Source organism: Schistocerca serialis, chromosome 9, assembly GCF_023864345.2.
Source record: "Schistocerca serialis cubense isolate TAMUIC-IGC-003099 chromosome 9, iqSchSeri2.2, whole genome shotgun sequence".
Classification (NCBI taxonomy): Eukaryota; Metazoa; Arthropoda; class Insecta; order Orthoptera; family Acrididae; genus Schistocerca; species Schistocerca serialis.
Window position 1 is genome coordinate 426,716,411 of NC_064646.1, and position 21,492 is coordinate 426,737,902.

At 41.3% G+C, this 21,492-nt stretch overlaps 1 protein-coding gene across 1 annotated transcript in view; it reads left to right on the top strand.

Moving 5' to 3' along the window:
• Positions 1 to 21,492, top strand: part of LOC126419759 (uncharacterized) — a 316,376-nt gene that overhangs the window by 271,042 nt on the left and 23,842 nt on the right. The window contains exons 21-23 of the mRNA XM_050086933.1: positions 17 to 175; positions 14,974 to 15,102; positions 15,196 to 15,329. Of these exons, the coding sequence (XP_049942890.1) occupies positions 17 to 175; positions 14,974 to 15,102; positions 15,196 to 15,329 (422 nt within the window). The remainder of the gene's footprint in view (positions 1 to 16; positions 176 to 14,973; positions 15,103 to 15,195; positions 15,330 to 21,492) is intronic.

Consider the following 21,492-nt stretch of genomic DNA (forward strand, 5'->3'; position numbering starts at 1 on the left):
TTTTTGTCATAAACAGAAAAACCGGTGGAGAAAAAGAGGTATCGCAATTGTGACAATGAGATATCTCCTGAAGATTTCTATGAATTTTCATGCTGCTGTGACAATTTATGCTGGAGATGGGACTGTTTCTGTTGCCATTGGGGGAGTTGAGTGTGGCCAGGGCATCAATACCAAGGTAAAACTAGATGATTTTTGCAAGCTATTTGTTGTAAAGAAAATCAGATAAAAGTACAAACAGAAGAATGTATAAGGTGTTTCACAATAGCTGTTACAGCCTTCTAGGTGTTGAAGAGGAGACTTAGTAGATAAAGTTTTGATGAGGAACCCATTTTTGTAAATGTAGCACTTGGATATAAAAAAAATTGAAGATCAAATACTTTATAATCCCCTCCCATCGTCATTCACCCAAAAACTGGGAAGAGGGCACCATCATCATTCTCTGTCATAATTATAATATCACATACTACTTTTATCTGACTACAGCAATGGCTGCAAGAAACTGGCACATTCACAACTAGGGGGTTTGACTGTGGTGCTCTCAGGGCATGCCAAACTCTTGACTTTGAAGAGGATATCCTTTTTCATGAAGAAGAGAACCTGATGACAAGTACTAGAAACATTGCTGTGTGCACACTGTGAAGTGGTAGACTTGAAAGTGATCTAATCTTCAAGCTTATTTTACATTCAAATGGTGAATTTCTTGATATGGATTCACTGCCAAACTTTATTTATTAAGGCCCCTCTATGACAGCTAAAAGCTATTAAAAGGAATTGTAAAACACCCTGGACCATGTTATTAGGTGTAGTACATAAGCTTTTTGTAGTTTTCAAGCTTCTTGACTAATCACTGTAGTTTAAACTGTTCATAGAATATACATATAAACAACAGATAATAATTTAATCTAGTCATAAGGTCCTTGGACATAACATCAAATGTAGTTGTAGAAATGGCATAATATTCACTGATGGAAAAAAATCACAACACCAAGAAGGAGTTGTGTAACATAAATGAAAGTCAGTAGGTGCATTTGTACATCTGAAAGATGATATCTATTCATATTTCATACTACTTGCATAAGAGTGGCACTAGTAGTGCTACTATGAGAATGCAAATCATGTTTGCTTTAAATACACACTGCAAAAGTCATTAGCAATAGTTAACTTTTAGATTGGATGTGGTAGGTTGATATCAGTCAGGAACATGTTTAAGGTGACAAAGAAGCTATTATCTCTCTCACTAAGTTTGAATGAGATTGTGTAATAGCACTACAAGAAACTGGATGTTCCTTCTGTGATAGTTGATAGTTTCGAAAGACTTGACAGGAATGCAGCAATAATACATGATTGCTGGCAGAGGTGGTCGCTAGAATATGTAGTCTCAAGAAGACTGGGCTTCAGACAGCCCTGGGGCACTACTGAGAGGGAAGACAATCATATTTGGCATATGGCTTGTGCATCATATGGTATTTGCAGCAGCAATTTGAGCAGCAGTTAGCCCCACAGTGACACAATGAATTGGTACAAATTGGTTCCTGCCAGGAAAGCTACAAGTCAAATGCCTTGACCCCAAAACCCCATCTTTCTGATTTCAGTGACATCAAGCAAGAGCTCATTGGGGGCAGGGCAGAGGTGTTTTCTGATGAAAGCTGGATCTGTCTTGGTGCCAGTGATGCCCATTTCTTGGTCAGAAGGAGGTTATGAGAGCCTGTGACCAACTTGTCTGCATGCTAGACACACTGGACCTAAACTTGGAGTTGTGGTCTGGGGTGTGATTTTGTATGACTACAAGAGCACTCTCATGGTTACCCATGCACACTGAATTCAGATTTGCACCTTAATCTGGTGTTCTGACCTGCTCTGCTGCCATTCATGAATGGCATTTCAGGGCTGTTTTTCAGCAGGGTAACTCTAGCTCACATATAGCTGTTGTAATGCAACATGGTCTACAGAGTCTCAACATGTTGCCTTGGCCTACTCGATCACCAGATCTTTAGCCAATGGAGTGAATATGGGACACCATTGGACGACAACTCAAGCATCATCCAAGAACAGCATTAACCACTCCTATGTTGATTGTCAATGTGCAACAAGTGTGGTACTCCATCCCATGAACTGTAGTTCATTAATATTCACCTGATGCATAACACTCTCCCCTCAAACACCCAAATGCACACACCCATATCTATGGAGTGACTGATTGTTGATTGTCAATAGCAGTTGCCTGGGCAGATGGGGTGGGGAGGAAGTAGGGAAGGAAGTACAAGGGAGGAGGGGGAAGTGAGATAGTGTGAGGCAAGTCTTCTGACAGATGACATATGCTCTACCCTCTGGCCTTGTTTTTCAGCCACTAAGTGGTAGACATGTATAGAGGGGGAAATTGAGGAAGGAAAGGAGAGGAAGTTGGAGATGAGGAGGGAGAGAAGCTGGAAATGAGGAGGGAGACAGGGAGGAAAGAGAAACAGGGAGAGGTGTGGAAAAGTGTATGTTGGGGGGGGGGGGGGGGGAGGGCGGGGGAGGGGGAAGGTACTATAGATCTGGATGGGGAAGGTGTTGTGTGGACAGAAGAGAGGTGAGAAAAGGTAAGGTGAGGCAATGGGAAATAGGTTAGCAGTTAGGCCAGGGGGATTGCAAGGGTGCAGGATATTCTGGAGAGGCCTATGTAGGTCAGAGAAACTGATGCTGAAAGGTAACATACAAGTGGCTCACATAGTGAAGCAGCTACTGAAGTCATTTTTGTTGTGGTGTGCAGCACGATCAACAACTGGAGGGTCAAGTTTGTGGTTCACAACAGTTTGGTTGTGGCCATTCATGCGAGTAGGTTACAGTTGGTTACTTGTCATGCTCATATAGAATGTCGCATAGTAATTGTACCATAGCTGATATAAAGCATGGGTGCTTTCACTCATGACCCTTCCTTTTATAGGGTAAAAAATGCCTGTGACTGCACTGCAGTAACGGGTGGTACGAGGGTGTGTAGGATAGGTCTTGCTCCTTGGTCAACCACGAGGTAATGACATTTGGCATGCAGGATTGAAATATGGATGGACAAGGGTATACTGTAGGTTTTGTGGCTGGCACAACACTAATGTAGGTGGTGTGGGTAGGATTTTGTGTAGCATATCCCTCATTTTAGATCATGATGAGAGGTAGTTAAAGCCCTGGTGAATGGTGGTGGTTGAGTTTCTCAAGCCCAGGGTGATACTGAGTGATCAGAGGAGTGCTGGTTGGTGACTGGATAGGAGGGTTACTGGTGTCAGAGGAGAAGATGGTATGGTAGATCTATTTATGGTTCAGCTGGACAGGATTCTGTCTGTCAGTTAAGGCTGTGGTAAGGTTAGCAGCACATTTCGACATCCCCTGCTTTCCTATGCAGCCAGCATGCATGAGTGGTGAGGCTGGAAGGTAGAGACTTTTTGACGTGGATGAAATGACAGCTTCAAAGTTGAGGTTTTGTTAGAGGTTGGCACACTTGATATGAACTAACATATTTATCAATCCGTCTGAGAACAGGAGATCATAATTTAGGAAGGGGGCTCATTGACTTGAGCAAGATGGAGATGAAGTGGATTTGGAAGTAGGTGTTGAGGTTATGGAGGAAAGAATAAAGGTTGACCCTGTCATGAGCCCAGATCATGAAAATGTCATCAGTGCATCTGAACCAGGCAAAGTGTTTTATGTGTTGACTGAATAGGAAGGATTCTTCCAGATGCCCCATAAATAAGATGGCATAGAATATTGCTGTGCAAGTACTTATATCAGTACCACAAATTTGTTCATAGATTTGGCCTTTGAAAGTGAAATAATTGTGGGTCTCAATAAGATTGGCCATGAGGATTAGGAAAGAGGACATTGGGGAAGGTAGTGTTCCTTGGCCTCAAGGCCATGGACATGGGGTTGTTGGTGCATAAGAGTGTTGCAACCACAGTGACCAACAAGGAGTACAGGAACTGTGGAAAGAAAGCAAAGGAACTGAGCAGTGTCTTCAATGCAGAATGGGTGATTACAGATTATAGTTTCAAGGTGTATATGCCCTGGCGCAACAGAGAAATCCAGTAAAAACCTGGGAATTTTTTTATCCAGCAAATACCTCAGAATATTTTGAGATTTGGGGAATTCATTCTGGTTTTTAGTTAAAATTTTGTAATTTTGACTGCTAAGAACTGATACTCCAATGAAGAATTTAATTTTAGCCTGCTACCACACTATAATACTGCAGCAGTAAAACGTAAATGAAAGAGTAACATCAAAATAAAACTTTAGCTGCAAAGAAAATGTAGCATTCACAACAATGAAACTCCATGCACATACAAGTATCTGCCTACAGCAAAATATGTCAAAGGCTTTAGGACAAAGCCTACACAATACTTCATGACAACAAACTGCTTTCAATGATCATGATGTCACAACTGTTTGCATTTCTAACAGGTCACAGGAAAATATTGTGGTTTGAGATTTTCCTTTTACACAAGATGAATTATGTTAAAGTGAGAATGTGCAATGAACTTCTTAAATCATCAAGTGTTGGATTCTTTCAAAACTTAGCACTTTGAGGACCAGCCACTTAGAAAAATTTGAGGTTCAGAAGACCAGTCATTCATGCCATCATTTAAAATTTGCACAGTAATGATCACAGAAAGTATAATTCTTTTTCCAAGGAAAGTGCAAGGTGAGTTCTTGCTCAATTTCACAGATAATTGGCTTTTACATGGAAAAGTCAAAGTGCTGGATGGAACATGGATTAAAGCAGGGTACCCATGAAATGTTTGGTGCACAGCAGTGAAATTTACAGTTGTGCTTGTCAGAAATACTTAGCTGCTGCAATTTAAGCTGTGTTCTTGGTATCCTGCTTAATCACATGCTCAGAAAAAAAATTCTGATGTGAAACCTTAGCTTTTCTTGATGAAAAATATCATCTAGTAGTCATATTTCACAAAGTGAGAATACATGTTACATGTCATATTTTCCCAAGGAAAGTTTTATGCCAGTGTATAAAACTTTTACCATTCAAAGGTCTGATACATTTTACAGCACTGAGGGAAACTGTATTGTCACTTATTATGGAAAAAATGTATATTTTCTCCTGGGATATAGTGTATTTTCATGCAAAAAAAGTATTTTTAACCAGGAAATCCAGGAAAAATCCAGGATTTTTTTCTTGTCCAATTTGGCATGTCTATATTTCTGAAACTAATAAACATATACAATGAATTTTGTATTTGATGAACAGGAAACTCAAAAAGTTTTTTGGTACCTTTTCATCGGTGTTCAGTATGGCCCCCTTGAGGTGCACAGCATATGTCAATGTGGTATTCAAATTGTTCCTACACTGCAGCGAGCATGTATTGAGTCATAGCTTCCACAGCTGCTGTTATGCAATGTCTGACTCAGTTCATTTATTGTTGTTGGAAATGGAGGCACATAAACAGAGTTTTTTATAAATCCCCCACAGTAAATAATCATATACAGTCAGGTCCGGTGACCTTGGAGGGCAGTAATATAAGGCTGAGTCATTTGACCCAGTGTGACGGATCCATCATTCAGTAATCCTTTGATTTAAAAATTCTCACACTCCCAGATGACATATTCCAGAATTTGAATCAAAAACAACTGTGAACATGAGTATCTTAGGAGTAGATACCCTCAGTGCAGTGAAGCATTTTAAAGTACTTAATAAAGACAAATCTTCTGGTCCATACTGCATGCCATTTAGCTTCTTTTCACTGTACACTGATACAGTAGCCTGATGCCTAGCAATCATATATAACTGCCTGTTCAATGAATGATCCATATCAAAAGACAGAAAAATTGTGCAATACCCAAGGAGGAAATAGGCGTAATTGACTGAATTATGTACCCATATCACTGACTTGATTTGCAGCAGGATTTTGGAACGCCAGCCGGAGTGGCTGAGTGGTTCTAGGCGCTACAGTCTGGAACCGCGCCACCATTACAGTCGCAGGTTAGAATCCTGCCTCGGGCATGGATGTGTGTGACGTCCTTAAGTTAGTTAGGTTTAAGTAGTTCTAAGTTCTAGGGGACTGATAACCTCAGAAGTTAAGTCCCATAGTGCTCAGAGCCATTTGAACCATTTGATTTTGGAACATGTACTACGTTCCAGCATTATGAATTACCTCCAAAGTAACAGTCTATGGACACATAGTCAGCACAGATTCAGAAAGTGTCATTCTTTTTGTGAATCACAACTAGCTCTATATTTGAATGAAGTATGGAGGGCTGTTAGCAGGGGATCTCCTACTGATTTCGTATTTCTAAATTTCCAGAAAGCTTTAAACAGCATTCCTCTTAAGGGACTTATAATCAAATTGCATGGTTATGGTGTATTGCTTCAGTTGTGTGACTGGATTCAGAAAGGTTGCAGTACATAGTAACCAACAGAAAATCATGGAGTAAACCAGCAGTGACATCTGGTGTTCCCGAAGGAAGGGTTCTAAGCCCTCTGCTGTTCTTAATGTATATAAATGATTTAGGAGACAATGTGAGCAGACTTCTTAGATTGTCTGCAAATGATGCTGTAATTCATTGTCTAGTAGAGTCATCAAAAGATCAAAACCAATCACAAAATGACTTGGAGACAATATCTGTTGTCTCTGAATAAGCAAAAGTGTAAGGCCATCCACATGAGTACAAAAAGGAATCCATTAAATTTTGGTTATATAATAAATACACTAATTTAAAAGCTGTCAATTCAACCAAAGACCTAGGAAATACAATAACAAAGAACTTAAATTGTCACATAGACAATGCAGGGATGGCAAAGCAAGACTGTGTTATATTGGTAGAATGCTTATAATAGTCAACAGGTTTACTAAAGAGACTGCCTACACTATGCTTGTCTGTCCTCTACTAGAGCATTGCTGTGTGGTATGGGATTCTTACTAAATAGGGTTGCCAGAGGGCATTGAAAAAGTCCAGAAAAGTTCAATGAAATGAGAGAGTGTCACATATATGATAAGCGAGTTGGAGTATCAATAAGCAAAGGTAATTTTCACTATGGTGAAACTTTTCACAAAATTTTGATCACCAACTCTACTCTGAATGTGAAAATATTTTAATGTCACCAATCTACATAGGGAGAAATGATCATCATAATAAAGTAAGAGAAATCAGAGCTCATATAGAAAGATTTAAGTTTTCATTTTTCCCAGGTGCTATTAGAGAATGGAATGGGTAGGAAAATAGTCTGAAGGCAGTTTGGAGAACCCCCTGCCAGGTATTCTAGCGTGAATTGCAGAGTAGTAATGTATATGTAAGGACCTGGGGGCTGCTGGAGGTCTGATGGATTGCTGAGATGGGATCATGGTTGTAAGGTTTGTATGCAGAGGTACAGGAAAACTGACAAAGACCTTCAGCCACAACATCCATAATCACTGTGTCACCTTTGTCTGCAAGAAGAATGATTAGGCCTCTCTCTCAGTGAGCCTTGAGTAGCCGCTGGTGAAGTATCAGTGCAGTAGTGAGTCGCATATTTAGCTTTCATATTTGTTTTGTAGTTTGATTCTTAATTTCTTTCAGAGTGTTTTATGCACTTGCATATTTAATTACATAAAATCCTTGCATATTCTCATATTTGAGAGGAGTAATATTGCTTATTAATAGCTGTAGAGTATAAGTTTTTGGAGTCGTTAGATATTAGCAGTGGGATGGATAGGGTGTGTGCGTGCTGTGCGCGGGCGCAGGAGGAACTGGCCGTGGTTCACAAGCAGCTGAGCGTGCTGTTGGCCACGGTCAGCTGCCTTCAGGCTCCTGCCTTGAGGTGCAGTGATGGCGGAGGGTCTGGCGCGTCACTTGAGAAACCCCAGGTGTTGCTTGCTGCGTCCACTGCCTCAGCCGCCAAGGCACCTTCTAGTGTACCCGGCGTGTTGGGGCCGCCCTCACCTCAGAGTGAGTGGCGAACTGCAATACATTCATGTCGCTCGAGGCGGAGGGTCAATGTGGAGGCTGGCTGGCTGACTTTGCCCATTCATCTTATCAGTGGGCAAGTGGCCGCTCCTTCAGCAGGGCCCGAGCAGGCACACGGGGGCAAAGGCTTGCTGGTTATTGGGAGGTCCAATGTTAGGCGGGTGATGGAGCCCCTTAGGGAATTAGTGTACAGGGCTGGAAAGAAATTCAATGTGCACTCGGTTTGTCTGCCTGGGGGCCTCATCCAAAATGTGAAGGTGGCCTTGCCTGTGGCTATCGAGCGTACGGGGTGCAGACATCTGCAAGTAGTTGCTCCCATCGGCACCAATGATGCCTGTCACTTGCGTTCTGAGGTGATCCTCAAATCGTACAGGTGGCTGGTGGATTTAGTGAAGACCGCTGGCCCCGCACGTGGGGTGCAAGCAGAGCTCTCTATTTCCAGCATCGTTCCCAGAGTGGATCGGGGTCCTTTCGTTTGGAGCCAAGTGGAGGGCCTCAACCAGAGTCTTCGTCGACTCTGTGATGGTCTTGGCTGCAGATTTATAGACTTGCGCTATTGGGTGGGGAATTGTAGGATGCCCCTAGACAGGTCAGGGGTGCACTACACAAAGGAAGCGGGTACTCAGGTAGCAGAGTACTTGTGGCGTGCACATGGGGGTTTTTTAAGCTAGGCAGTAGTGCAAGGTGTCCTGATGAACACTCACCAGTCGACATGTAGGCAGGGGATCAAGAGGCGCTCAGTATATATTAGCAGTAAATTTTCAGAGTGTTCAGAATAAATTTCTTGAATTTACTGCCCTCCAGGAAGCATGTGGCACACAAATTATTCTTGGGACTGAGACCTGGTTGAACCCTGAGATAGGAAGTTCTGAAATATTTAGTGAGGGTTGGAACGTATTGGAAAGACAGATTAGACACAATAGGGGGTGGTGTCTTCATTGCAGTTGACAAAAATATTGTGTCTACTGAGGTCGAAGTAGAGTGTGATTGTGAAATTATCTGGACACATTTAACAGGGCTAGGGGAAATAAAGTTAATTATGGGGTGTTATTACCAGCCACCAGGTTCCACTGTGACAGTTCTAGAATCATTCAAAGGGAGACTACATTCTGTATCGCAGAAGTACCCAGATCATACTATATTAGTCAGAGGCGACTTCAACCTACCTAGTATAGACTTGAATGTCTATGGATTCATTACAGGTGGTACAGACAAGCCATCGTGTGAATTACTTTTGAACACATTATCCGAAAACTGTGTTGATCAGCTAAATTGACAGCCAACGCGTAATGGAAATATTTTAGATTTGGTAGCCACGAACACACCAGACCACATCGACAGTGTCAGTGTAGAGACAGAGATTAGTGATCATGATGTTGTCATTACGACTATGGTTACAAAAGTTAAAAAGTCGGTCAAGAGGGCTAGGAGGGTATTCTTAATAGAAAGAGCAGATGAGCAGTTGTTTGCATCCCACTTAGTAAATGACTCAGCTTCATTTACTTCTGATATGATGGACGTGGAAGAATTATGGGCAAATTTTAAACACATTGTAAATCACGCATTGGACAAGTATGTGCCAAAAAAGTGGGTTACGGATGGAAAAGACTCACTGTGGTTTAACAGCGCAATTCGGAGAATGCTCAGGAAGCAAAGGCAGTTGCACTTGTTGTACAAGAAAGATCAGGAGAATGACAAGCAAAAGTCAGTAGAGATTCGTGCTGCTGTAAAAAGCGCAATACACAAAGCATTCAACCACTACCACCGTCATACCTTATCAAAAGATCTTGCTGAAAACCCAAGGAAATTCTGGTCTTATGTAAAATCGGTAAGCAGGTCAAAGGCTTCCATCCGGTCACTCACTGATCACTCTGGCCTGTCAATGGAAGACAGTAAAACGAAAGCTGAAATTTTAAGTTTAGCATTTGAGAAATCTTTCACACAGGAGGATCATACAAACATACCGCCATTTGAGTCTCGTACAGATTCCCATATGGAGGACATAGTGATAGACATCCCTGGGGTTGTGAAGCAGCTGAATGGGTTGAAAATAAATAAATCGCCAGGTCCTGATGGGATTCCAGTTCGGTTTTATAGAGAGTACTCTACTGCATTGGCTTGTTACTTAGCTTGCATTTATCATGAATCTCTTGCCCAACATGAAGTCCCGAGCGACTGGAATAAAGCGCAGGTGACGCCTGTATATAAGAAGGGTAGAAGGACGGAGCCTGAAAATTACAGACCAATAACCTTAACATCGGTTTGTTGCAGGATTCTCAAACATATTCTCAGTTCAAATATAATGAGTTTCCTTGAGACAGAGAAGTTGCTGTCCATGCATCAGAATGGCTTTAGAAAGCATCGCTCCTGCGAAACGCAACTCGTCCTTTTTTCACATGATATCTTGCGAACCATGGATGAAGGGTATCAGACAGATGCCATATTCCTTGACTTCCAGAAAGCATTTGACTCAGTGCCCCACTGCAGACTCCTAACTAACGTATGAGCATATGGGATTGGTTCCCAAGTATGTGAGTGGCTCGAAGACTTCTTAAGTAATAGAACTCAATACGTTGTCCTTGATGGTGAGTGTTCATTGGAGGTGAGGGCATCATCTGGAGTGCCCCAGGGAAGTGTGGTAGGTCCACTGTTGTTTTCTATCTACATAAATGGTCTTTTGGATAGGGTGGATAGCAATGTGCAGCTGTTTGCTGATGATGCTGTGGTGTACAGGAAGGTATCATAGTTGAGTGACTGTAGGAGGATACAAGATGACTTGGACAGAATTTGTGATTGGTGTAAAGAATGGCAGCTAACTCTAAATATAGATAAATGTAAATTAATGCAGATGAATAGGAAAAAGAATCCTGCAATGTTTGAATACTCCATTTGTAATGTAGTGCTTGACACAGTCACATTGATTAAATATTTGGGTGTAACGTTGCAGAGCGATATAAAGTGGGACAAGCATGTAATGGCAGTTGTGGGCAAGGCGGATAGTCGTCTTTGGTTCATTGGTGGAATTTGGAGAGGATGTGGTTCATCTGAAAAGGAGACCACTTATAAAACACTAATACGACCTATTCTTGAGTACTGCTCAAGCGTTTGGGATCCCTATCAGGTTGGATTGAGGGAGGACATAGAAGGAATTCAGAGGCGAGCTGCTAGATTTGTTACTGGTAGGTTTGATCATCACGCGAATGTTACGGAAATGCTTCAGGAACTCAGGTGGGAGTCTCTAGAGGAAAGGAGGAGTTCTTTTCATGAATCGCTACTGAGGAAATTTAGAGAACCAGCATTTGAGGCTGACTGCAGTACAATTTCACTGCCGCCAACTTACATTTTGCGGAAAGACCACAAAGATAAAATAAGAGAGATTAGGACTCATACAGAGGCATATAGGCAGTCATTTTCCCCTCGTTCTGTTTGAGAGTGGAACACGGAGAGAAGATGCTAGTTGTGGTACGAGGTACCCTCTGCCATGCACCATATGATGGTTTGCGGAGTATGTATGTAGATGTAGATTGGTTTTCATATTATAGATAGCTGTGTGTGCCATTGATGTGATATTGAACTCAATGGAGAGGGATTTAGGAAAGGAAGGTGAGGCCAGATTAGAAGTGAGAAACTTGTTAAAGGACAACTGGATGGAAAGGGTGGAGGATCATGGCTGGAGGGACCTTTGTACTGTTTTAAACATGGTTCTGTGTGAGGTGTTGGGTTACTATTGTCAATGGAGTGAGTGGTGAAGAAATGGTTGCACTATAGAAAACTAGTAAAGGAAAGTCAGGTCTGGTTGAACTTAGATTTAGGACTAATGGTGAGGGCATTAGAAAGTTCTGAGACTTCCACATATTTCAGAGTTTTGACAGGAAGGTTGATAACAGTGTTACATTATGGGTGTTCAGTGTACTTCATGGAGGATGGAGGAAATTTTGGGTATGCAGAAGGCAGAATAAGTCAGCAACGCATGATCGGGGAGCAATGTGGTATGGCAGGGAGCTTGTATTGTAGTAGTAATCTTATTCTTGACAATAGGTAATGCCATGCAATGTGGGCATAGGGCAGCAATTCTGGGACAGCTTCCACAGATGGTGGTGGGAATGCTGTAATAACTGTTGAAGGGCAAGAGTTTCTATTGCAGAAATAACATACAGGAAATTGTGGTCACTGAGTGAAAGGATTTTGTGAAGTAGATGCTGTCAAATATGGCAGGATGGGTGACAGTCCAAGATGCCAGTTTTAACAGTGAGCTTGTTAGGAGGTATACCATGTGCCAGCCAAGATTTCAGAAAGCGGACATGTGACTGGAGTTTAGCTAGGACAAAGGAAAGTTTTCAGAGTTAGCTGAGGCAGACACAGTTACAGTCCCATACACCCACACACCACCTCTTACTGCAGTGCATTCAGGCATTTCCTACTCTGTAAAAGGCAGGATCATGTGTGAAAGCACCCATGTTATATATCAGCTATGCTGCAATTACAGTGCAGCATTTCATGTGTACATGAGAAGTAACCAACTGTCTACTTGCATGAATTGCCGACATCAAATTGTTGCAAATGGCAAACTGGACCATCCAGTTGTCGAACATGCTGCATGCTACAACACAGATAATTTCAACAGCTGCTTCACTAAGCAAACCATTTGGGTAATCCTTTCCAACACTGGTTTCTCTGAACCATGCAAGTGGCAATTGTCTCTCCAGCATATCCTGTGGTCTTCCAATCATCCTGACCTAAGTGGTCTAGCAGTTAGCATTGCTGCCTCTGGGTCACTGGGTCCTGGGTTCAATTCCCAGCCAGGTTGGTGAATTTCTCTGCCCAGGGACTGTGTTTTTGTGTTGTCCACATCATTTCATCATCATCATCATTCATGACAGAGGTTGGAATGGAATGTGAAAAAAATTGGACTGTGAAAATTGGGAATTTGCGCGGGTGCTGATGACTGTGCAGTTGAGCACCCCACAAACCAAACATCATCATCATCACCCTACCTTATGTTTCTGCTAACCCACTTCCTAATGCCTCACCTTATCTCTTCTGTCCAAGCCACTCCTTCCCCATATGGATCACATAATGCTTTCTCACTTTTCTTCCCTTCACTGTGTGAGCATTCTCCCTCTCCTTTGGTCCCTCCCCCTTTCTGTTCCTCCCCTCTCACCTGTACTGCCCACTCGCTCCCCTCCTGCCCCCTCGTCTCCTGCTCTGTCTCTCCCCTCTGAACCCCTCCTTCACCTGCCATTGCAGCCCTTCCATCCCTTACCCTCTCATCCCTCCCTCCCTCTCCCTTCCCACCAGTCCCTTCCCCTCTTGTCCCTCCTTCCCCTGCCAAATGCATCCCTCTGCCTCCTGTCAGTCACTCCACCCTTCCTTCTCCCTCCTCTCTCTCCCCTCCCGCACACTCTCTCTCTTCCTGCATCCTCCTTCCCCTTCTGCACCCTGTTTCACTTCCCACACCTTTGCTCCTTTCCCACATCCCCATCTCTCCTCCTCCCATCCCTCCCTCCCCCCTCCTGTCCCTCCCTCCCCGTCCTGTTCCTCCTTCTCCATCCCTCCACATCCTGTCCCTCCCTCCACCCTCCTATCCTTTCCTGCACCTTCCTTTGCCTCTCTCCAACCTCCTGCCCTTTCCCTCTCCCCTTTTGCAGTGTCCATTCATACAGATGGACAGATGGTTGATGATAAGCACACATAGAAGTCTATGCAGCAGTTGCAGCAGAGCTCATACATGACATAACTAAGAGGGGAGTTCAGTAAGTAATGCAACACATTTTCCTCAGCTAATTTCAGTTGAAAAAATGCAGCATTTGTTGTGGGACATCATGGAATATTCTCATTTTTGTTCCTATAGTTCTGTGAAGGTCCAACAGGTGATAGCACAGTAGCTTTCAAACTGCAATCTGTAACAGCATTTGAAGCAGAGAGCTGTTACTAAGTTTCTTTCACCAGAAAACCAGAGAATCACAAATCTTCACAGGCACTTGCAGAATCTCTATTCTGACCTGGCAGCAAACAAAGGCATGGTGAGCCATTGGGTGAGACAACTGTCATCATCACAACGAGGTCATGCTGACCTGTCCAGTCTCCAGCTATGCATGCTTGTGGATCCTGCAATGCTGGAACATGCAGACATTCTCATTTGAGGTAATCAAGGGAACACAATCAAACACTTCTGCACAACTCACTGTCTTTGTTGGTAGCATTGACACAGTCATCAGAAGCTCACAAAACTTAATTGGACTGCTCTTCCTTGTCCACCCTACATCTCCTACCTCCCACCTTCCAACTTCCATCTGTTTGCCCAATGATAGATGGACTTCATGGGAAGCAGTATATGGATACTGATGCAATGAGATGTAAGGTGGTGTAAGGCTGTTGCACCAAATGGAGGTTATGTTGATAAATGGGGTTTTGTAGCCAAAAGAGTGAAGAATAATAAAGCGTATTGGACTCCTGAATTAAACAAACCTGCTTTCAGATACAAATGTGTGTTGCATTACTTATTGAACATCTTGTATACTTTAACTTATGGGCTGGCCTCTGATGGGGTAGAATATGCCTGTGATGGGGATTGAAGTAGCGCACGCTGAGTAGATGCAAGAGGCAAAGGTATTTTGTAGACTGGTTGAGTGATGGAAAATCACACTGTGAAGGTATTGAATCTTGTCATTAGAAGTCACAGGACATAAATGCTGTCGTTTTATCAGACACCAAAGTGCTTGGGGGTGCTTTCTAGGTCAAAGGCCTTATCCAAGGCCATGGTAGTGGCAGTAGTAGTGCACATGGAACCTAAAAACAGGCCAGCAGAATCTAAATGCACATTTTCCTACACAGTATGAGCAGCTTTTTATGAGCTTAGAAGTCCACTTTCTTCAGTAAGAAAATAAGATTGCTGCTGGACTTAGAGGATACACAAAAAAATGAAATATGTATTTCACATTTTTTATCACATTTAATAAATTTATTGTTATTATACTTTATATTTGAACCATGATACCATTTTGTGTTTAATGAAGATCATTAGGGACATAAAATGTTTAAATAACATTTTAGGTTGCCCAAGTTGCTGCAAGTGCTTTGGGGATTTCAGTGGATCTTGTAAACATAAGGCCAACCACTACCTTTACATCTCCCAATGACTATGCAACAGGAGGAAGTCAAACTAGTGAATGCTGTGCATATGTAAGTAAATGCACAATTTCATGAGAAAATAATTGCCTTTGATAATTTCATTTGTATTTTTTATCTTCATATGACTAGAATTAATGTTTACAGGCAACACTGCGTGCTTGTGAGATACTAAAGCAAAGACTGGCTCCCATACGAAGAAAAATGACAAACCCAACATGGCAAGAACTTATTGCCCAAGCTTATGCAGAATTCGTAGATCTCTCTGCAAGTTTCATGATGTATGTATTCTCATTCATTTTACTAAATAGCCTGGAAAGTGCCGTATTACAATTTTGGAACTTAATTATTTATGTTTTAATGTAACAAAATATACCAGACAATATGTATGCATTAAATCTGTTTCACTTTTGATGTTAATGGAATCTTTCAGCAGCAATCTGTAGGACAGTTAATTTTTACAGTAGTTGAGGCATCTTTTTCATTTACTTTATTTTGTATTTATTTATTTTTTTACACTAAATTATTGTAAACTGATTGTATTTTGTTGTTTTACTGCAAGTTGATACCAAATTTGTAAGCTACTTTTGGTAAGGGATTATGTATGAGTCACCTGTTTCAAAACTCACAAAATATGTATTGTATTGTATTGTATTTTTTATTGGCCCTGTTGTCTACATAGCAGCTTATGCATAAGACATTGGACAAGTCAAGTTATAAATATACAGGCTGAAAGTCATTACAAGGCATACATATTTAAGGTTACAGTAATACACTTTACACGTAAGTATTTATATAACACATTTCAGAAATTTAGATATTGTTCAATGGAGTAAAAGCAGTGATGCTGTAAACATGACTTAAGATATTTTCCAAATGTATTGACCTCAGTGATAGCTTTTATGTTTTCGGGAAGTTTGTTATAAAGCTTAACTCCCATGTGAAAAGTACCTTTTCGGCACAGTGCTGTGCTGATTTGAGTCATATGTAAGTTTCTGTTTTGTCTGGTAAAGTGCTCATGTATATCACAGTTTTTTTGCAGTCTCCAGTCCTTGCCTATTACATTTAATTTAAAGAACAAAAGGGTTTCCATAATGTATACACATGGTAATGGAGGAATACTAGATTTCTTAAACAGGAGTTTACAAGAGTCTCTAGGCTTGCACCCAAACAAGATTCTAATGGCCCTTTTTTATAGTTTAAAAGTTGTTGGACAGATAAAAAATTTACTCACTATTGGTGACAGGAGAACACACATATAAAAAGGCACTGAAATTTTGCATGCCTTCAGAGCCAGTGGCGCCTTCTTCTGGTAGAAGGGTTGAAGGTGCAGGAAGAGAGATGAGCGACAAGGTCTGGTGAGTTTGGGGGGACTTACCAGATGGTTGAGACAGTCTTTCCTTCTTATTCTATCTGGTAAGTCTTGCCTGACCTGTGCTTCTGGGTGACTTCTCTGAACTCTCCACATTCCCTAAACCTCGCCAGACCTTTTCTTTCATCTCTCTTCCTGCCCCTTCAACCCTTCTGCCAGAAGAAGGAGCTACTGGCTTCAAAATCTTGCAGATTTTAATACCTTTTTATATCTGTGTTCTCCTGCTGCCACTTTGTGAGTTGGTTTTTAAATAATTGAGTTAGGTGGGTCAGACAGAGTGAGAAGTTGTAGAGAAATATGTACCAGATGGCTGTTGATCCTGATGATCCATAGGTCACATAATTCCAAATCAAAGACAAACTCCACCATATACTATTATTTCCCATAATTTTTACATTAGTTGAGGGATCTTTTTCATTTACTTTATTTTGTATTTATTTATGTTTCTTACACTAAACTACTGTAAACTGGTTGTATTTTGTTGTTTTACTGTAAGTAGATACATAATCTTAGCAGTCTATTTTTATTTGTTTGAACATTCAGTTTGTTTCATTATTAACATTAAGGTAATTGCTATATTTCTGATTTCATATTTGGTGTCACATGATATGAAGCTGTAACCTAATTTGCTTCATCTTGTACAAATCCCCTTTCCACATCTCCTTTTTTTCCTCTTTATATTTTTTATGCCTTTCTAATATATTTCTTGTTTTATCACAAGTTCAGGTGTCAAGACTATTTTACTCTGTGAATTCTGTAACACATTTTCATTCACAATATTGTTTCCAAATTTTGTCAGTTTCTTACCTTTTTGATGGTAATAGACTGTTATCTGATGATGGTCTTTGAAGCTAATGAAACCATGTTACATTTGGTACACATGGCTTTTACATCGATATCTACACCTTTATTCTGAAAGATCTAGATCTGTCAGCTACATTACGTATGACTTAGCCTGTGTGACCTTCCATTTCATACCTATACAAATCATTCCCCCAGATGTTTATGTGAGTTGACTAATTCCAATGGTGACTCATTGACTTTGTCGTCATAGGACACTTCATTTTAAGAAGTTGTCTATTTTTGCACCATTTTCAAATCTTATTAAGATGTGACTGAATATTAGAGCAGCCTTTTTTCAGACTGTGCTTCATTATAGATAACTGCATCATCTGCAAAATGTCTGTGGTTGCAATATTTATTGTCTGACAGCTCGTTAACATATAACATGAACACCAATGGTGCCAATACATTTCCATGGGGCACACTCGAAGGTACATCTACTTTTGCTGTTGACTCTCCATCCTAAATACCATGCTATGTCCTCCCTACCAAGAAATCCTCAATCCAGTTACAAATTTTGTTTGATACCCCATATGATCACACTTTAACACTTTACTACACTGCTTTGTGGATGTGCAAAGCAAAGTTTCAACTCTCTTTTCATAGTTATTCTTGATGTGTAATTCTGGAAACTACATTGCAGATGGAAAGAACCTGCCTCTAGACTGATGTGACAGTTCATGACATGACATTGTGTAATGCTCTGCATAGCATTGTCAGTCAGGCACACACTGCTTTTTTTATGGTGACTGTTGGTAGTTGCAAACAACTATGTGTGAAAATAAAAAATATATAGTGCTTTTGTTACCTTTGGATGAGGCTACTCTTCAGTCCAACTTGTATTTCTGCTAATAAATGCATCAGGAATGCATGAATCAACCATAGGGATGTGTGTTGTGTTCCTTGCTGTTCACGCAGTATATTAATGGTCTTGCAGACAATATTAATAGTAACCTCAAACTTTTTGCACATGATGCAGTTATCTGCAGTGAAGTAGTCTGAATGAAGCTGGCTAATATTCAGTCAGACCTGGATAAGATTTCAAAGCTGTGCAATGATTGGAAACTTGATTTAAATGTTCAAAATGTATAATTGTGCATTTTATAAAATGAAAAAAAGAACGTGGTATCCTATTATATAATATTTGTGAGTCACAATTAGAATCCGTAAATCTGTAAGCACATACAAATATAAGGGGTGTTCAAAAAGAAATGAGCCAGAGGCATAATTACAGAAGCCGGTAAGTGTATGTTAGAAGTATTGACCCTGGCTGTTGAGACACTTGTCCCTCTATGACACAAGGCAGTGAATGGGTCTCCCATAAAATTCCCAGGCTGCAATGTGAACCAGTTCCACACCTACAGCTGGATGTCATTGTCCAAGGTGAATTGTTTGCCTCTCAGAGCCTTTTTAAGGGGACCAAAAATGGAGTAATCACAGGGAGAAAGGTCTGTGCTGTATGAAACATAGCCGAGAACCTCCCATTTAAATTTCTGCAGGAGTGCTGTGACTGTGTTGGCTGTATGAGGCTTTGCATTGTCATGGAGCAGAATGACCCCACAGTGGATATTACCAGATCATTTTGATTTGATCGCTTGGCAAAGGGTGGTCAGGGTTTGCGAGTAATGCTGGGCATTCACTTTTGTCCCATGCTGCAGGAAGTGAATCAGAAGGGGTCCTGCTTGGACAAAGGAGAATGTCAGCATAACCTTTCCTGCACTCATGTGGACGTCGATGTCCAGCCGTACATGTGGAACTGGTTCACATCGAAGCCCCAGGAATTTTATGAGACAGCCATTCACTACCTTGTGTAACAGTGGGACAAGTGTCTCAACAGCCAGGGTCAATACTTCTACCATACAGGTACTGGTTTCTGTACTTATGCCTCTGGCTCATTTCTTTTTGAATGCCACTTATACTTGAGTGTAAGACTTGCTTATAAAATCACTTGTGTGTCCCATTCTACAATATTGTGAAAGTATGTGGGACCTGTACCAAACAGGACTAGCAGGAGATACTGAATGTATTCAGAGGAGGGCAGAATGAATTGTCATAGATTTGTTTGACCTTTGAGAGTGTCACTGAGATGTTGAAAGAACTGAACTGGCATACTCTTGAAGAAAGATGTAAACCATCCTGAGACAGATAACTGACAAAGTTTTAAGAATCAGCTTCAAATAATAACTCTAGGAATATACTGAAACCCCCAACAAACTACTCCCACGGGAATTGTAAGGATAAGATTAGATTAATTACAGAATACACAGAGGCATTTAAACAATCATTTTTCCTATGCTCATACATGAATGGAATGGGAAAAAGCTCTAATAATTGGTACAGCAGGTCATACCCTCTGCCATGTACTTCACAAAGGTTTGCAGAGCATAGGTGTAGATATAGAACATATAAATCTTTCTGCTTGTTTTAGTTACCATTTGTATTTTTGTAATCATTATTACTACAACTGTGTATGGCAAAGGATCCATAATCAATGTAATATTTACCCCTCTCTGTTCAAGTAGAGCAAATGTTTGTTTGTGTGGCCATCCTCCACATCAGGCACAGAAATATGTGTATTGTAAATAAAAAACTGTCCTTTCATGCTGCACTGTATTTTATTTTTGCTAGATGCATTTTGCCTTTTTCATTTTAAGGCATTATCAGTAGGATAGTTCTTCATGTTTCTGTTGGCATCTGCATTTCCTCTCATCTAGCCATACACTGGTGGTCACACTATAGCTCTATTTATGAAACATAAGCATGTTTTTAGGTACCAAACTTTTTTAATCCCACAGAAAGGGACATGTAGTGAACTAATGTAGTTCTACCTTGAAATCACAGTTTTTTTATCAAATATGTATAATTAGTGAGAGAAGACTCATAGTGTATCACAACAATATGGGCAAATGAAATGAAAAGTGGGAAAAAAAGTTTGGAACATAAAAACAGCTAATGAGCTTCACTAATTCCAGGGTCCACGCCATAACATGTGCTCTTTGTAAAGCAGTGGAAAGTCCAGGATGGAGATCTAATAGTCTACTATTAAATAAGTCTGCCTGCTTTTCAACACATATTTCACATGTTCAGTAACTGTCTATCCTAATTCATATTGTTATGTCCTTCACTCTGATAAACCCCTGGGACACAACCTCCCATAGCAGCCCTTGGGCTGGAGGGATGGCTATGATGTCAGGATGGCAGGCAGGGGAGGATTGGGACAGAGTATCAGGGGAGTAGAGGCCCAGAGAAACTTGGCTGACAAAATTAACGCTTTGTTTTACTTGCATATTTGTGTTTTGTGTTGTGTCAGAATAGTGCCCCCCCCCCCCCCCCCTCCTCCCACCCCACCCCACCCCCTCGATCTACACTCTGCATGGGGAGAGCTGGGTGACTGAAGAGATGATGATCAGCATACAGCTACCTGTCTGCAATATACATGCCCCACACTGTTGACACCTGTGCTCAATATGGGGCATGCAACCCTGTTGCAGGAGCCACACCGCAAACACCTCATGTTAGTGGTGTATGAAGATGGTGGGGCAGCTTTCTATGGCAGCCAGCACTGTGATGAATGACTGGGTCTCACCAGCCACTGAAGTGTGGTGCACGCTCCATGATGGTGGAAGATGGCTGCTGTGTGTGGGATACAACCTGCTGCCCCAGGGGCAGCAGCTTGTCTTGCTGATGGAGTGAGCCTGAGATGGCCCAGTGCCAGGACACTAAGTTTGTAAGGTGGACTTAAAGTAGGAATCTGGTACCATGATGGAGACCTGAACTTGTGACAGCTACTGGCAGATCCATGTGATCTCCTCATCTAGCATAGCTCCAAGTCTTGCTAGAACGGCTGGGCTGTGAATGAAACTGCTACCAAAATGACAGCTATTTACACAAGATAACAGTGCACCTGTTATGAAATGCACTGCATCTAGTTATGTTCTTGATAACACCACTGGAGCCCTTTTGTAGAGAAATCTCCTTGCCTGTTCTGTGAATTATCGCTGCACTTACAGGTATCACTGAGTGAGTGGGTCTCAATAATTCAACAATCCAGTTCTTACAACCAAAATGACAACCCACTGTACATGGCAGCTACTAGTAGCTGCTGCAATTCTCCACCACATATTCCCATCCAACAGATTTTCCCATAAAATGGTAGCAATGAATAAAAATCTATCCTAGTCTCCAACATGCAACACCAACAGGCAGCATTCATTCTTGTGGTAGACAGT